General features: G+C 43.6%; 1 protein-coding gene across 2 annotated transcripts in view; it reads right to left on the bottom strand.

Moving 5' to 3' along the window:
• si:dkey-100n23.5 (cyclic AMP receptor-like protein A) overlaps positions 1-17,746 on the bottom strand; it is a 108,894-nt gene that overhangs the window by 43,279 nt on the left and 47,869 nt on the right. For both annotated transcript variants that reach the window (XM_034186782.1, XM_034186783.1), the window contains 3 exons: positions 15,547-15,625; positions 10,560-10,607; positions 1,261-1,343 (listed from right to left, as the gene is read on the bottom strand). In XM_034186782.1, coding sequence (XP_034042673.1) covers positions 1,261-1,343; positions 10,560-10,607; positions 15,547-15,625 — 210 coding nt within the window. The remainder of the gene's footprint in view (positions 1-1,260; positions 1,344-10,559; positions 10,608-15,546; positions 15,626-17,746) is intronic.

Genomic DNA, 17,746 nt, shown 5'->3' with positions numbered 1-17,746 from the left:
TTTACGCAGGCACACGTGCACTCGCCTGGACACGAAACCAGTCACACAAAATTGCACATCGAGGCTGTCTGACTGCCGGGCGCCGCTTCGGCACAGCAGAGTGTGGCGACATCGGCACGGCAGCGTGACAAACACTTTACACACTCCACCACTCAGCAGAGGGGGGGTGGGGGGGATATGAGCTGGCGGGGGAATGAGCAGAGGAAGGGGTGAGGGAGCGAGAGGGAGGGAAGGCTAACAAATTAATAGGAGCCGGAGATATATACAGCCAGCGCTGCTGAACAGGGGAAGAGGAGGAGGAGGAGGAGGAGGAGGTGAGAGAGCAATTCATTCCTGTTTTCTCCTTGTACGCTCTCTGGAGGAAAAAAAGGCAAAGCAGAGCGCTGCGAGAGCGGGCGAGACGTGTGTTTGTGCAAGTGTGCGAGAGAGAGGGCTTTGTGTGGCAGAAGACAGGAAAGTGGAGGAGGAGGCGGCGGTGGGGAAGTGACATAAAAACACACAGAGGGAGGACGGCGGCGCGCAAGAGCGAGGAGGACTGAAATTATGGGGGCTATAACAAAGACGTCCAGAGCGGAGAAAAGACAGAGCGGAAGAGAAAGTGAAAGGAAGGAAGGAACGGAGGAGGAGGGAGGCTTGGGGTTAGCACAGGATGCAGTTTGTCATCTTCATCAGCCGACAGCCGGGGCGCGGAGGACGGGAAGAATGGATGGAGAGGTGAAGCAGGAGGAGAGGGTGGGGGATCGGCGGGGATGGGCTGTGTTTGAGCCGAGCCTTTGAGAGACGTTGACCCTGTAATTGACCCATGTCTCCGCCTACATCGCCGTGGCGACAAGCAGAGCCGCTGCAGCTAATCACTTAGTAACCCTGACCTGTCAATCACACCAGGTTCCTGCAGAGGGAGGAGGGACATAATAGATGAAAGACAGGAGAGAGAGAGAGAGAGAGAGAGAGAGAGGGAGTAATAACAGCACCGGGGTTATCATTTACTGGACCGCCCGCCCCTTCTGCCGGCTGAGCTCTGATTTTTTTTTTTTTTTTTGAAGCCAATAACCTGCACGCCGCCTCCAACGCTTGCGCGCATACACACGCACGCACGCATAATCGCCTTTGGTGTTCGTGCTGCTACCGAGAGCAGAGCGTTCCAAGAGTTCAGATAAGAGAGAGCTAGGGAGGAGGATGGGAAGAGATAAGAATGAACAGAGGATATAGAGGAGTGAAGCCAATGTGCAAATGAAAGAAGCTGGCACAGAGGTGTGTTACCTGTTGATGAGGGGAAAGACAGAAACCAGCAGGTAAACGGACGGGTACAGTTTCAAGGGCTTGATCTCCTCAGCCAGGGAAACCTAGAAGGAAGACACACACACACACACAAAAGAGTTTTATTTACTGACTGGAATAGCAAAAGAAATACTTCAAATAGTCACAATAGCACACTTGTGTGCTCCCTCTTTCATCAGCATCTTAACTGAAACATCAGTGCATTGAGGCGAACAACAAAAGGCCAATTAGAACCTATTAAAATACTGAACCGCTGATAATATCCAATATCCACGCAGTTATGAGGAGAAACGGGCATTCCAATTAAACTGGAAGCTGATACTTTGCCGTAATGTGAAGTGGATGAATTCAATATCTTGTGGACAAGCCGGGCGGCAGGGAGACAGACAGATGATGGCGAGGCGAGGGAGGAGGGGGCAGCGGTGGTGGTGCTGGTGGGGAGTCGTAGTGGTGGAGAGCTTTTACAAGCCGTTATCTAATTCCCGGGAGAGGAGGACTCTTGCGTCCAGAAGAGGCTGAGAAGCGCGGCCCCTGCATCGATTTTCTGTGCTGTGCTTTTTCACCTCCCCGCCGATTCCCCAAGGCGGGGACACAGTAGCCGAGCCAGCGTGAGTGCCTTCCTCTCCCTCTCTCGCGCACACTGAGAGCCAAGAGGCAGGCCCACGAGCTCTGATCTCTTCCCCCACATGCGGAAAATTAATTACGAACCAGAAAGAACCCAGAGGCATAGGAGCTGTAACGCAGGCATTTTAAACAATTCAAAGGAAAATCACGAGAGCCCCCACCCACCCATTTCATCTCACGTGGGAGGCTTAATTTTCTACGATGCAGGGGGCATTCACCAGTATTCATCTCAACCTGTCCCCTTGTAAGAACTCCAAACAATATCCAGAAAAAAATGTGTCCAGACGTTGTCTGGAGTTGCTCGTTCACACGTGTAGCACACAACTGGAGACTGTTTGAGAATACTGTCTGCATACTCTGCCGGTGGAAATACTCCATTTGGTTTGGGCAAGTGTACAGGAGGTAGAACATGAGGCAAAAAGTATGCTGAAGAAATCACTCTTGCCATTCCAGAAGTTCCAGAATCTTATTGTGTCTCCACTTAGATGTTTTCTTTGAGGTCTACAAGCAGATGGCCTTTCTTCACATGTAGATATTTGTATTCTTCCACTTTTTCTGGTCAGGATTATCTACACGTGCACTCGCTTGCTGTGAATCCTTTGGACAATGACCTGTGCTAATCACAGACTGAGCCAACTGGTTACAGGGATTTTGTACTAAGGAGCCAGCACGTTAAAGTCCATTTAATGTCTGGTCCACCTGTTTTGGATGCTTGTGTTCACAAACACACACACAGTACTGCATGGTATCGTCTAGACAAGGTCAGGGTTGCTGTGCATGTATGAAAGAAGTTACATGAATATGTTCTTGGTTCAAGGCAAAATTGATTCTATTTTCTGTATCTGCCTCAAAAGTAATTTTCTTTCACACTCGTTCTTGAAAATTCTTGATAATGGCATCACAAAGGGATGATGAATGAAAGCCAGTGTTCAGACTGCACTCCTCTGATGGCTGCAAACGTAATCAACATCTACTTTTCCTTTTGAAGCACAGTCTTTTCTTTTCCATATGCAATCATTGGTTTGGAGCTATAGCACCTTAACAATGCAGCCAAATCTGTCACTTTGTATTTCAGAGATGATGTCATATATACAAACATCTTTTCTAATCTATTTAGTTTGTGTACCAGTGACCGAAGGTGACACCTCTCTTCAGGGGATCCTTGGGTGCTGTTGCATTGTGAGGGTTTCGTGGGTCACGTTTCTCTGGGCGCGATCCAATGTGCAGGTGCCTCAGTGTTGAGAAGCCTAGTGATGTGGGAAAACCAAGAGGACGCCCACTTTTCACCTGTCTGCAGTCGATAGATGGTTATTTTTGAGAGGTGAAGATGGCCCGGGTGTCTACCTCGGTGGTTGCCATGCAGGACTCAAATACATTCCGTAGTGTGGTGGCACCAGTGCACCCTCCACATTTGCTTCATTCTGTTTAAAAATAGGCCATCGACAACAGCTGATAAATGCTGAAAGAAGACAGTTGTGTTTTTTTTTTTTTTTTTATTTGCCTATAAACTACAGCGGGAAGCGTTCGTAATCTGCTGGCAAGGTTATAGGCAGCATTTGATACAGAAATATGATTCATCCTTTGGAGTTATTTTAAGGTCAGACATGATTCTTCTGAACTCTGACAAAATGTCAAAAAATTTTCATGTTTATTCCAAAGTACACAACGATACGACAACGCTGACGGATGTTTTGTTGGCGCTGCATGTTATCATTGTAAACGAAGAGCAGACACGTTTCTCCATCATGGTCTGCAGCAGCACGACCCCGAGGTCAATATTAAGCTGGGCTCTTCCTGTTAGTGCCGACTGTGACATCAGCGCTCATGTCAAGTGCTAAATGCAGGTGTGTGTTGGAAAGAAGGTCTGACTGGGAGAAAGAGGAAAAGAACAGGACGAGCGGCTGAAGGATGAAAGGTGGAAGAGGACAGACGTCTGCGGTTGTGTGTGAATGTGGAAGGAAAAGCCTTTGCAAAAGCTTCCAGAAATAGATTTTTTTTAAAAGAGCGGTGGAGCCGAATACTCCCAGATAAAATTCTGGTGATGTGTGGAGGGAGGTATTTGAGGAATTTGACAGCGCAGGAGACAGGATGTGGAGCACAGCATTGGGGGGGGCTAAAGAGCCTCATGTTTTTAATCACAGTCCTCCCTTGTCAGAGGCCCCGGCGCTGCTCGGGAAGCAGAGCGGAATGAAACCGTAATTATGTGTGGCGGGTGCAGCAGTCCCAACGTTAATGATGCACGTTAGACTATAGACGGTTATCGCGAGTTAGCCAGCTCCTCTACTGCCACCGCCCATCCCCCCCACCCACTTGTGATCTTTTCAGTCTTTTTATATTCTAAATTTCATGGAAATTTTTTAATAAATCAAAAATAATGATTTAAAAAATTACATCATTTTGTAAGGGTTTTGCAGCATAAAAAAAAAAATCAAAACTAATGTTTCTTGGACACCTGGCATCATCATCATCCTCATCATCATCATCATCATCATGTGAATGCAGCGTGTGTAATGAGCTCTACTCCTACAAATTAAAACCCACCACGTTGAGAAGCCAATAAATCAATGACTCTTGAATTTAATCTGCTCCCTGATGAATGTAAATAGACGTCACAAGGTTGTTTTTTCCTCACTATTTAATGTGTTCATGCAAGGACATAAATGTGCTCCTTTTAAATAATGACTCAAACAGTTGGACATCTTCCTGTTTTAAAGTATACCGGTAAATAATTACTGACGTTCACTTGCACCTCCCTCACCTGGTTGTAGGGTCATCCTTCTCGGAAATGTCACTTACTGCGAGTTGAAAGACTTTGGCAAATAGAGTTTGTTCTGTTGATAACATAAAGTTGAATAAACTTTGGAGCCAGTGTTTAAAGGTTGGTGACGATTGCTCCCCATATTTGAAATTTTATTTGCCATACATCAACCTTGTGCCATGGGACATATTTTGGCACATAGTTTGATCGTCTCCCTTTGGCATTATCTCCTTGTCATATTATTATTATACACTGTGCTCGATCGATAATTCTCTCTCACGGTAAGTATTCTCAGGCACTTTTACACTGACACATCTTCCATGTTTGTTTCACGGAGCATAACTTCCTGTTTCTGGGCTTTTGGTTTCATTCACCCCTGCACTTCCACATTCAATTATTTGGTCCCCTATTTAAGTGCCATTAGAGCGTTCCCTCGTGGCCTGATTGTATAAGTTTGTCCTGCTCTTTCGCATTATATTTCACAGTGCCTTTTCTACTGCTTTGCCTTTCTTTTACAGATCATTTATTAACGTTCCTAGTTCCTGAGTTTTTGTCTGTCATCTTGAATTTGTTCATTTGATATGTGCAATGACCTATGGCTGTTTTGTTTTTTGGATAACCCTCGGTTGGTTCTTTTGTAAGACTGCTGCCTGTTGTCCTGATTACCCGTGTGTCTGACTTCTGCCTGTTCTTCAACAAACCTGTTGCCAGTCACAATACTGTGCCTTATCTCTGTAGACAACAGACCAGTTTTTTGTTTTTTAACCTACCTTCTGTTGTGGTTCTCTGTGCTAGAATCATCTGCCACACTGTTACACTTTTATCAATTTACTCACATCACAACCCTAGAAATTGCCTGTTGTTACTCAGAACTGTTTCTCCACTGTGATTTTAATGTATTGTTGCATTAATAACGGTTAATGCAGACAGTAAGCAGAGTGTTATCAGTGGTTACCTCAGGGACAGTCGAAACCACAAACACACCGGTAAGACATCAGAAGGAATGCATGATCTAGCACCTGGAAAGCCGAGCTGTGCGCTATACATATAAATGTCTCATCAGCAGCCAAGTGTCTTGTCAAAGTGCCCTTCAGCGAGAATGTGAAGTGCACTACCACCTCAATCGTGCAACAGCAGCGTTTTCCAGATGTCACGCGCAAATGTTAAGACGGAAAATGAGGATACGCAGATGCAGTGCTAACATGAAGGGCATGCAGGCAAAACAACACACTTGTCTACAGACTCATCCCATTGTGACTCAAGGCAAAGCTTGCGCTGATCAGTAAACAAACACCCCTGGATGCTGTTTGCTCTGCCAGCGTTGTTTGCTACCCGACAGGACTGAGCTGTTGCTCTGTGTGTGTGTGTGTGTGTGTGTGTGTGTGTGTGTGTGTGTGTGTGTGTGTGTGTGTGTGTGTGTGTGTGTGTGTGTGTGTGTGTGTGTGTGTGTGTGAGATTGTGCGTGGCCTGACTTCAACACGCTCTCTTAAACATCCTCTGCGTGACCTGAGCTGTGCTGGAAGACCTTGTGCCGCTCGGCTGTGTTGGCGTGCGAGCAAGTGCTCGAGAGGCACACAGATGTGTCACCGCCGTGTGACTGGTGTTTCTGATAACAGCCAGCGCTGGTTAAGTGCATCACTGCACCGGCCACACACACACACGTGTGCACACACACAGAGGGAGAGGGGTGATGCTGAGTCAAAGAGAGGAAAAAAAAATTAACAACTGCGAGCACAAGAAAGAATGAGAACAAGAAACATGAGAAGCGTGTGTGTGTGTGAGAGAGTGTGTGTGTGTGGCGAAATGAGTGAAATCACCAGCGCCAGCGGTCTTCAGATGCTCAGCAGGAGAGGCTTTCTCTACTTTACACCTGCTGGTCTACACACATACACAGAAAATCGCACTCGCTCGGAAGCACACCAACTGACGCTGGCTGGCTTGGCGAGCGCAACTGGGGAGACTGTTGTTGTTTTAAAGCATCTCAGCGCGTGCATAAACTCTCATAAATATTCATGTCCATGAACCTGGCTTGCTGCTTTATTCATGCTGGGTGTGAGTACAAGAGTGTGTGTGTGTGTGTGTGTGTATGGGGGGAGGAACGTGAAAGGCAAAGAGACACACAAAGGAGGAGAGCGACTGGCAGCAGAAAGACGAGGAACCAGAGAGTGCCGACTTATTTATACTCTGAGCTGCACGCAGCAATTAGCCCACATGAGCGGCGTGTGTGTGTTTGTGTGTGTGTTGTCATCACACATACGTCACCCGTGAAGGTTACGCCAGTTCAGCTTGCAGTAATTACAGCTGCCACTTAGTGGCAGCATCTACACAACCTTAACCCTAAACTGTCCTGCCCTTCTAACCTGGCTGGCCTCAACCTGAAGCACCCAGCAGGGTGGAGAAGAAACTAGAGAGGGGAGGAAGAGTGAAGCAACTGAAAGCAAACGCAGGGACTGCAGCCATTAGATCAGATTAGAGTAGGAGGTGGAGGAAGAAGTCATCTGGACTACCTTACCAAAGGCTGGCTTTCATTTCACGCAGATGCAGACACGCTGGTGAGCACAGGGACAACTGTAGCCAACGTGGACACGCAAAACTGCTGCATTTGGCGGCAGGTAGCAGGCAATTTCAGAAAGCACGTGTAGAGTGGCAATTTGAAAAGACGACAGTGGTGATTAAGTGCACAGGAAGAGTCTATAGTGGCCATGAAATAAATAAATACATGTAGAAACCTGGAAATCACAAATGCTGAGACACTCTGATGTGGGACTGACACATGCACTGAACAAGTACTAGCCAAAAACAGGAACTCAAAACTGTCCTTAGTCAGTGGCCACCATATTCAAGAAATGGATAAGCAGTGGAAAAGTGATGGATGGGATAGATGGACATGGAAATGTGGCATGAGTGAAGTGGCTTGAAAAGTGGACTTGTGACCAGTGGGTATTGAGTGGGTATACCAGTGGTATTTTCCTTACCACTGTTATTCTGGGGGTTGGTAAGGTTAGACCTTACTTGTGCGAAGCGCCTTGAGGCAACTCTGTTGTGATTTGGTACTATATAAATGAAATTAAATTAAAATTGACTCTTTATTTATGTCTGACTCAATTCCCCAGTCATACATAAATAAATAATTAATAAATAAATAAAAATCACTAAAGCACCATATAAGCATAGTCTATTTACCCTTTATGTAGGGATTTTTAAATAGTGAGCAGCACGTACATCACATATGAGGCAGTCAGAAACACAAAACTGTGAGTGACGTGCAGCATTTGGGCCACGCAAAGTCATTCTCAGCAAGGCACAAAAACTGTTGGAAAAAGGCAAAATGTACAATAAAAATTGGAACCACCGATGACTTGCTGGGATTAAAGGCACCTCGATACTTGCACAAATTTGATCCCCACACTGGCACGCAACCTTGCATGCTAACGTGTAAACTAATTGTGGACTGTGCGTGGACTGTGCGCGGCTGCATGCTAGTACCCAAAGAAAATGTTGAAATGTTCAAAATTTGTGGCACGCATTATTTTCATGCCACTTGTGTGAACTAGTCATGAACATTGTTGAACCTATTTGAAAACACTGCGTGTCAACACGTGTCATTGCGCACAGGGCGAGATGTTACACCTATAATAAACATAACTTTACAGATACATTAGCTAACTCATACAAAGGAATGAAAATGCAACTGTGTTACCAATCCATTACAATATATATGATCAATAATTACCGTTGAGACCAGATTCCAAATGCGTTCTCCATCACATGATGAGCAAGAGACAACCTGTTGCTGTAGATAATTTCTCTGTGATTCTGAGAGCGATGAGAGAATGGTTTCATCAGCCAAGTTCTGAGAGTAAATGCGTCATTGGGTACAAAATGATATGGCACAGGCTTTATTTTATATAGCGTGGCGTCAAGCGGGACAAAGCGGGATGCATTGGCAAGACAAAATGCACAGCAGTGCGAGGATCAAATTCATGCAAGTGTCAAGATGCCTTAACACTCCATCTGCAGTCTGGTGCTTTACCACCTACAATATGGAACCACTGAGTCACTGGTGTGAAATGTATTCTGAAGTAGTGTGTACTGTGTGCACTGTATCTTCTGGAGTGTAAGTTATATCAGAGCATAACTCGCAAGTCATGCTGTTTTTCTGTGTGTGGAACTCCCCTTTTAAACACAGCGTTTCCCTGGGGGTGAGTCTAACAATGGACAGCAACTCAGTATTGCACATGTGCACATCACATGTGCACATTTGGATCCCAACCAAATAAATGAATAAATAAATAAACCATTAAATGCACACAGATTGATGGCCACTCTTTCTATCATTCTCATTAAGGATGTCTCAGTGTAGATTTGGCAGTAGATTTATGCAGGAAGGCCTCAGCTTGTGGTGTGTACCATAAGGACTGTTAAATTCCAAAAATTAGACAGATGTACAAAAATGTGTAATGGATGGTATATTGGATGTTATTTGATACAGTTTGGACAAAAAAAAAAAATCAAAAAAATCACTGTGCATTACTGTAGTGTACTTTTGTTATTCTTTTATTACTGAAATTTGTTTTGTTTAGTGCCTTGATTCCTGGGAAAGCCCTCTATAAATGATCATTATTATTATTGTTAACAACAACGACACATGATGGTTGGTGCATATAATTTGCATCAATGTATAGGTTGCAGGACTTCTCAACCTAGTAAAAAAAAAAAACCTGTGACATATACTCCAGAAAATAAGATATGTTTAGAACAGTGACCAAAGATATTTTTGAGTTTTGTTTTGCTTTCTTGTGCAACCCAAATTATTAAAAGACCGACCTGTTGGCCAGAAAGCTACATCGAGACATTCTGAATGAGAACGATAGGAAGAGTGGCGTGTGGCAGTTTTGACCCAATTTCAACAAGTTCCTCTTACTGTGGAAATTTTACATGGAAATTCAAAATTCTGACTGTATTAGGTTGTGGTCCTATCTGCCTATTTTGCATGGTACAACATTCTGACGGATCCAACAGGAACCTTAGCAGCAGTAGACAACTGAAACTTTGACTTCATTTCCAGTTTCTCTCCTTCCTGTAACAAAAAAATTGTGGATGGAAATTCAATATTCTGCCTTCATCCGTTTTTACAGCACAAAATTCAGACTGATCCAATATGAAGTCTAGGAGGAGTCACGATTTGAAGTTTTGACCTGATTTCCAATACTTCCTCTTCATGTGGACACTGTTGGTAGAAAATTGAAATTCCAGCTTCATGAGCTTGTGCCTCTACGTGCCTATTTTACATGGCAGAAAATTCAGACAGAACCAACAGAAACACCAGGAGGAGTAGCAATTTGATGTAAAAGCTGACAGACGGATAGAGAATCGGTAACACCATGGTGATTTCTCATCAACAAAACTAAAAAAAAATTAAGTGGTTTATCAGAGAAGCTGTGGTAGGTAAGAGAAGCCTGACTTCTTCCCAGCTTCCAAAGTAGGACACAGCAGCAGTTTCTTCTTGTTTAAGAGAAGAACATTTCAATTCTTCTTCCCAATTTCCACAAGATCCAGCACAAAATTAAAACGAGGGAAAGTGGCAACATGCAGATCTTCCCATGTCGCCTCTTCTGTCCTCCTTCATCTTTTAAAGCATGAATAGTACCTCCTCCTCCAAATGTCCTTTCCCCCCTGATTATTCCATAAGGTCAGGAAGAGAAATGAGGTACCGCAGCTCATACACATCCACATACACGCTCATATACACACATGCACCGTGAGCGAGTGGATGTCAGCGGGTCTAACTGCTTCCTGCTGTGTTTGACACCTATACAGCGCGGCCGAGGCAGCTAATCCCACACACTGCGGAATAATCACGCTCTGTGAGAAATGACGGTCAAACGGGCCATTTTACCTTTCGTCTTTCCCTCTCTGGGTTAAAGGTTCCCAGCCATGACTGCATCTGTTCAGAAAAGACACAAATGAAAAAGAAACGGGGCGGTATGAAACGTCAGATACTGAAGACGCTATAAAACAGGACTTTATCATAGACATGAGACTAACATCACCACTGCAGTACACAGCAATTTGACCATCTACACACCAACTCCAGGGTTTGAGAAAAAAAACATCTCTCACATGGTGAAATTCCCAAAATCATCTCAGAGAGCTGCAGTACACCTTTCTGACAGCAGGCTGTGCACTAAAACCAAGATACCAATTTCCAGAATGTCAAAAAACAATTTTCGCCAAAATTATTCCAAATTTGTTTGAAGATTCGAAAACACCAGGAGTGTAGCACTTAACCAATATGAACTGAAAATCAACTTTAAAGTAATAAATACGACTACACCAACACACGGAGCCATGAATCCATTTCATGTCCGGTTGACAGGTTGATGGGTCAATTATAAATCGGTTGAATGAACTGAGTGTTGCTGCAACTTCCAGGTCTTTGGTTTCAAGTTTAAATATTAGCCTGTTACTCTCATGAGACTGGTTATAGAAACTTTACATTTGTGAAACAAAAACAAAATAGTGGTTGGCAGTAAATGTACCGGTTTGAACTTTATGTCAAGTTCACAAATTGTGAATACTGTCACACCGGTTCAAAACGGGAAAGTTATGCTACGCTATTTATACTAACAACAGCTGGCGTCTTCTTCTGGGCTTCTTTTTTGCTGTGCTTTCTGCTACTGGATGCGATGCTGCCCCCAGTGGTGAACAAACAGCGAGCAGAGGCATCACAGTAGGTGAAAGTTAAAGATGATCCCAGATTTTTTATGAACTACTGTATGTGCTTGAAACTTTGGACTTATTACCCGAGGCCAAAATATGGCCATTGGGTAGTGCAAAGACTTTGTGTCTGTCCGTTTGGCCATCTGTCCGTCCATTTGTGCATCTGTCTGTGCTCAGCACAAGTCCAGTCCTATTACTGTCAGGGTCTTCAAATTCACAGGAAGCACTCTTGGGACACAGAGCTTGGACAAGTTGAAAGATGGCTAATCTTGACCTATTTTAAGAGGTCATAAGATCGCATTCTGTTTCCTATTCTATGCTCATACAGCCGAGTGTATTTTAGCATTTCATTATATTTCTAATTTATCATGGTAAATGAATTGTTACATTAAACAAAGAATTATATGGGATTTCATCATAAAGCATTGAACTGCACAGAATCAAATTATTTCACAATAAATATCATTCCTGAATTCTATTGTAGGCAATGTATCTAAATACATATCACAATGTTTTATAAGGGAGAGCTACACACCCTCAGAAATCCTTCAGTGCACAGTTGTCACCTCAGCTTTTATTCCTTCAATCTGCTATAAAACTACATAGTGAATTCTCACATACTGGTGTGAAATGATATCAGCACTCAACTCAAAGGACTTAACATATGTTCTTATATCTGCAAGAAGCGATGACCTTGATGGTCACCAGACCTAAGCTTTGGAAGTGGAAAATAAATAATAACTGTCAACAAACCTATTTCAAACTACATGCAAGTTCAACCACACCTGCTCCTAATTTTTGCCCTGCACATCCATTATAAGCCTATTCGCTGCAACAATCCCACACATGTCCAGCAGGTGGCAGACAAATGACATGCAAGTTCAACCATGCCTGGTCTAAATTTTTATTTTCAATCTAGCATCCACAACCATCAAATAGGTGGTAGTGTTCATCAGGTGGCAGGCATGTCTGTGTGATATTAGGAAGTGAAACAAAGCTGCTTTTTGAAATTGATCCGGTGCATCAAATTTCACCAGACATTAATGTGCGTGTCTTCATTATGGGCCCCTTCAAACTGGAGACACAAAAGATGACAGTATTTACCGTTTTTGAGTTATCGTTATTGCGATAACGAACTGGAGTCAAACAGTCACTGGAGTCATTCACTTACTGCATTTTACGAGGTACATGCCAAAGCTTTACCGAAAACCCCACCCCTCCAATAAATAAATAAATAAAAACTAAGTTTACCCTCAAATTAAAGTTTTTCAAAGATGCCCAGAATTATCTAAAAAAAATATATATATATATTTTTCCCACAATCTGGGTCTAGATCCTGATAATCATAGAGGAGCACACAATCAATGCTAAATCCTGCCCTGTTTAAACTCATCTTAATTCCAGTCACTTAGTACTGCTGACGAAGGGAGACTTGATTGTGTTTGGGGGAGGCTGTGGCTTAGAGGTTATGGTGGACTTGAAACGAGAGGATCCTCAGTTCAGTTTCCTGTCAGACACAAAAACCACTGAGGTGCCCTTCAGCGAGGTCATTACTCAGAAGTGGTTACAGGTGAGCAGTGGAGCGTCTTGCAGGGTGACATCAGTGAGTGCATGTGAACGTAAAGAGCACTGAGCACCTGCACCAGATGGAAAGGCACGACAGAAATGCAGTCCATTTATTAGCCATCCTGTAAAACCCGTACGCCATAACGTTAACACAAATTACTGATCACCTTCAACAAATGTCCCACTGGGCATCACACCAAGAAAAACCACCAACTGCCACCGGAGAACAGAGGTTTGGAAGCAGAAAAGAACACAGTAACAACTCATCTCTGAGCATATCAGCATCATCGTGCACAACATGGAACAACGACAAAGACGAACAGGTGATGGAGGGAGAGTTTTTAAAAAAAAAGTGCTAAAGAAAAAGGAAAAAGTGGAACAAACACAGCAGATCTGAGCTCTCTGGAGAGAACGTGGGAATACTCCTTGCTCTTCTGCTGTCTGCTCTCTCAGGGGAACACAGGAAAATGTCAACAACGTGCGCACACACATGCATGTACTCAAGCATGCAGGCACGCACAGTGGGGATTTGCAATGGCGGGAGAGGGGCGGCGGTCTGTAGGAAGCCCGAAGGTTTATGTAACCCGAGACATCAGAGACAACTCTCCAGAGGGCTTGCATCTGCTGAAGGTGCACACGCACGTGCACAGAGAGGTAGTCTGTGCGCTAACCCAATGTTGCCATGGTTTCCCCGTGCTCGCTGTGGTTTGGTCAACAGCAGCATCAAACTCAACACGGGTCGTCATTTGGCTCCAACTGTGCTTCCGACCCTCCAGTTCAAGGAATATGAGAGTTGGAGTTGGAATACGTGTTCGGCTGCATGTTGACTCATTAGCTTTCAAATCTGTCCAGTTGACACACGCTCACACACTCCCCCCAGTGTGTGTGTGTGTGTGTTTATTTGTCTAAATGGCACAGACTTAGCAAACTAACGATCGTCAGAATCATTTTCTCCCATGACCTCCGATCCCTCCCCATCCGAATCCATTTCTGGGAAGAGGCGAACGCTTCTACATCCGGTCAACATCCCACCTCTCTCCTCCCTTCAGCTGCCTCCCTCTTTATCCGTTCCTCCGCTGCGTCGCCACCTACCCTTTCAAAGCTTTTGAAATTCTTTCAAGTGAGACAGCCTGCAGCCGAAAAGAGATAAGGATTGAGCTCTTCATAAATATGATAGAGAAAGTAAAACGGCAGAGCGAGATGGAGGCAGGAAAGCAGGGGGAGAAGGAAAACGAGAGAGAGAGAGAGAGAGAGAGAGAGAGAGAGAGAGAGAGAAGTGTGAGCAGAATGAGTTATGAGATGCAGCTTGCAAACCAGCTACATTTATTTATTCTCTTTATCGCAGCCATGATAAAGGGTTGCATCGCCTCTTTTCTCTTCTGTTCCACTCAGCTACCTGCTGTCTGTCTCCCACGTCACCCGGCTAACTGCCAATCTGTCATGCCGTCCCATCACTCACTCTGGCTGCACACGCCGAGAATGCTAACATCAACAATGACACTTCACCAAAGCTTTGAGTGGATTTAGCTTGTTTTTTGTTTGCTTGTTTGTTTGTTTTTGTCTCCCCCACCCTCATTTTTTTCTGAATCATGAATTTTAAAAAAATTAAGTCTGACGACAACCTTTGGCTGTGACCCAGAGCAGAGCACAAGGTGTCGTCAGATCAGAGGAATGGCAGCTATGCAAACTATGCTGCCTCCAGGTGAGGAAAGGAGATGAGAGCAGGACGTGCACAAGCATCCGTCCAACCTGTAACGTGACCAGAAACCGCGATCAGCTTGTGGCTCAAAGGGTATTCCGTGCAACTTCAACGTGCACAGTGCTGGCGATATAAAACAGAACTGACATCTCCCGCTACCGTTGGCAGGGTTTGTGTGGATGTCGTGGCGCTTGCTGTGACAATAGAATGTTTCATCCACAAGAGGGGAAAAAAAAAAATCAAGGAATAAATCAAGGAATGACCATTCTGAGCCAGTCACATGATCATGAGGTGGACGACGTGGTTGTCACAGTTTAGGCCGACCCCAGAACAAGAAATGCCAAATAGGACTTTGTTTCTTTCAGCAGTTCCTTTTTTTCTGCTTTCAACTCTTCTGAAAATGTACCAAACTGTGATTTTTGTGTGACATTGCACCCCTACTTTTTGACAAGTCACAGGACTTCCCAAACTTGTAAAAAAAAAAAAAAAAAAAAAAAAAAAGGACATACTCCAGAAAATATGGTACTATGAGATTTTTTTTATTACATATTATATTAAATAATATGTTTGCTCACACCACTGACTGTGGGATAAATAAGCAAATGCACATATGCACAATTTAAAATAACCTAAGTATTACTAGACATGTGCGCGCACACACAGAATTTCTTGCCTGACCCTAGAATATCACACTGGAAAAGCAAAAACTGACTATACGCAATTGTTCTGAAGAATTTTCCACAACTTTCTCTTTGTGTAACAATGCTTACAAGCATGATCTTAGTAAGTCCAAAAATACAAGAAACCTACAGTCAACCTCAACTCTCTATTTCCTAAAACATTTTAAAGGAATTTGATTCAGCTCAGTGCTGACTGGACACACATACTGAGCACTCACCCTCTCATTTGCCACGCAGATGATCCTGGCATAGCATGAAATCATCAGAAAGATGAGGCTGAATAAAGGCACATACCATCTGCAAAGAACAGACATGGACAAGCATTGAGCAAGAAATAATTATTACAGCATATAAGTCATGCTGGTTTGTGTGCTACTCTGAGTTTTGACATGTGTTGGAATTCTAACATCAGCAGAGTTGCGACACTGCTCTCGAAGTAGGTGTCAGGCAAAAATACCATCTAGATACAAAATGTAAAAACCCAGTTTGATTCAGGTTGGAATCTAATGTTATTTTAAAGTTATATAAACTGATTTGACCACACAAGCTCATTCAAAATTAACTTTGTAGAATCCCTACAAGCATACTGCAGCTTTACAGAAAATAGCTCAATGAAGAACTGCAGTGACTGAGGTATACTTTAAATATAGTCCTGTATGTTCACAATAAGACTACATTAAAGACTACAGTAGACCTCGTTCAACACCTCTTGACCTTCTCTTGCACATAGCTTTAGTGCACAATAGAGGTAGACAAAAACTACAGATGGCTGCAGAAAAGCCACAACATCAGAAATCTACAGAGTTCCTATGAAATGAATAGATGACAAAATAATATGTCTAATATTACTTGAACAAATTAAACATAGCAAGAAGTGCAAGGAGGCTCAGGGTAATGGCTCTGTCGGACTAACAGTGTTATGCAAACTTGTGGGAGGTGATGAAAGCCCAGAGGTGCTTCAATCTCTACTTTTAATCACAAAAAAAAGACCTTTTGTCTCACTTTGATAGACAAGTTCCTGGCCAGTCTTCAGCATGTTGGCCAAACTGATAACCTGAGTGGTACAGACCACCCAGCAAAGGGAGAGGCACCAGCCAAATTATACGTACACGATAAAACTTATTAAATTCTGCAGAGTGGGAATACAGACAATGACAGACCCAACCAGAGATGAAAAAGTAGATGGACCCCGAGGGGTGCTGCAACGCATCCATATGCAGAGGTCAAGGCCTGAAGCCACCATGGCAGGGGGGGGGGGGGGGGGGGGGGGGGGGGGGGGGGGGGGGGGTCCGGGGGACATGAGGGAAATTTTGAAATTGTACATGCTCGGATGCAGCAGCAAAATCCAGTCTGTTATCTGATAAAGCTAGAAATTATAGCAAATGTGATCATTATGAAACAGTATTTGACTGGCATATTGGCAAAAATTACAGCTAAATCTATTGCTGGTATTTATTTTAGGAGGATTCCATGAGGAGGATTCCATATAGTGAGTTTGCTCATAAGGCAACTATCATTTTAAACATGCTAAAACATAATGATTGTCATGGCTAAACAAAAACTCACATGACCAGTAACCCATCAGTCATATCCTTTGTTGAATTACAGCCAAGAATTTTAAAATTTAAAGCCCATTGTTACATTCTCAGTGCACATGTTTGGTAGTGTGTAAAGCTCACGTGAGTAAGTGTGAGCTCCCACCTCTGCTGTCGACATGAGGGGGGGGTGAAAATTGCCTTTTTTTTCGTACAAAATACATATGTGTAGTGCCTCTCGTAGCTTATTCCACAGACGCTGCTGTACTATGGTCGCCCACGATACAAAAAAGTGTTAAAACAGGATGGAACAGCTTAATCCGGCTTGCCTCCTAACAGACTGGCTTATAATGCACAGAACTGGCAACCCACCTCAAAATGAAAGTAAAGTGCGCCCTGGGCCAGAGGTTCAGCTGTGTTCAGTGCCCGCTTTACTGTTTCTAAACACCTGACCAATACTGAGTCTGTATTTTCTTTTCATAACAACTAGAGCGCTACACTTTAATGTTTTTGATGAATGAATGGAACGTTGTGTTTTTATAGCGTTCTGCAATCTCCCTGACAGTGCTTCCTGATGGAAAAGTCTATTTTTCCAGCTTTCCTCCCAAACACAGCTATCATTTGTAATTTGTGATTGTTTGAATCAAGACATTAAATGTAGTTTCACACAAGCTATTTTTACTCTTGTAATACCAAATAATTTTTTACGAATAAAGCTGTGACAAAATTGTGCGCACAGTGCGTAAAGGATTACATCTGATGGTGTCAATGTTATCTGCTAAATATTGTATTATTGTTCTGATTGTCACATCTGGGATATGTTTCAGGTACTTTGTTCACTTTTCTTTGTGCAAGTTACAGGCATTTGTCACAGTGTTATCCA

This window comes from Thalassophryne amazonica, chromosome 14 (assembly GCF_902500255.1).
Source record: "Thalassophryne amazonica chromosome 14, fThaAma1.1, whole genome shotgun sequence".
Lineage (NCBI taxonomy): Eukaryota > Metazoa > Chordata > Actinopteri > Batrachoidiformes > Batrachoididae > Thalassophryne > Thalassophryne amazonica.
The sequence above is the reverse complement of the archived record's forward strand: the minus strand, read 5'-3'. Positions and strand labels throughout refer to the sequence as shown.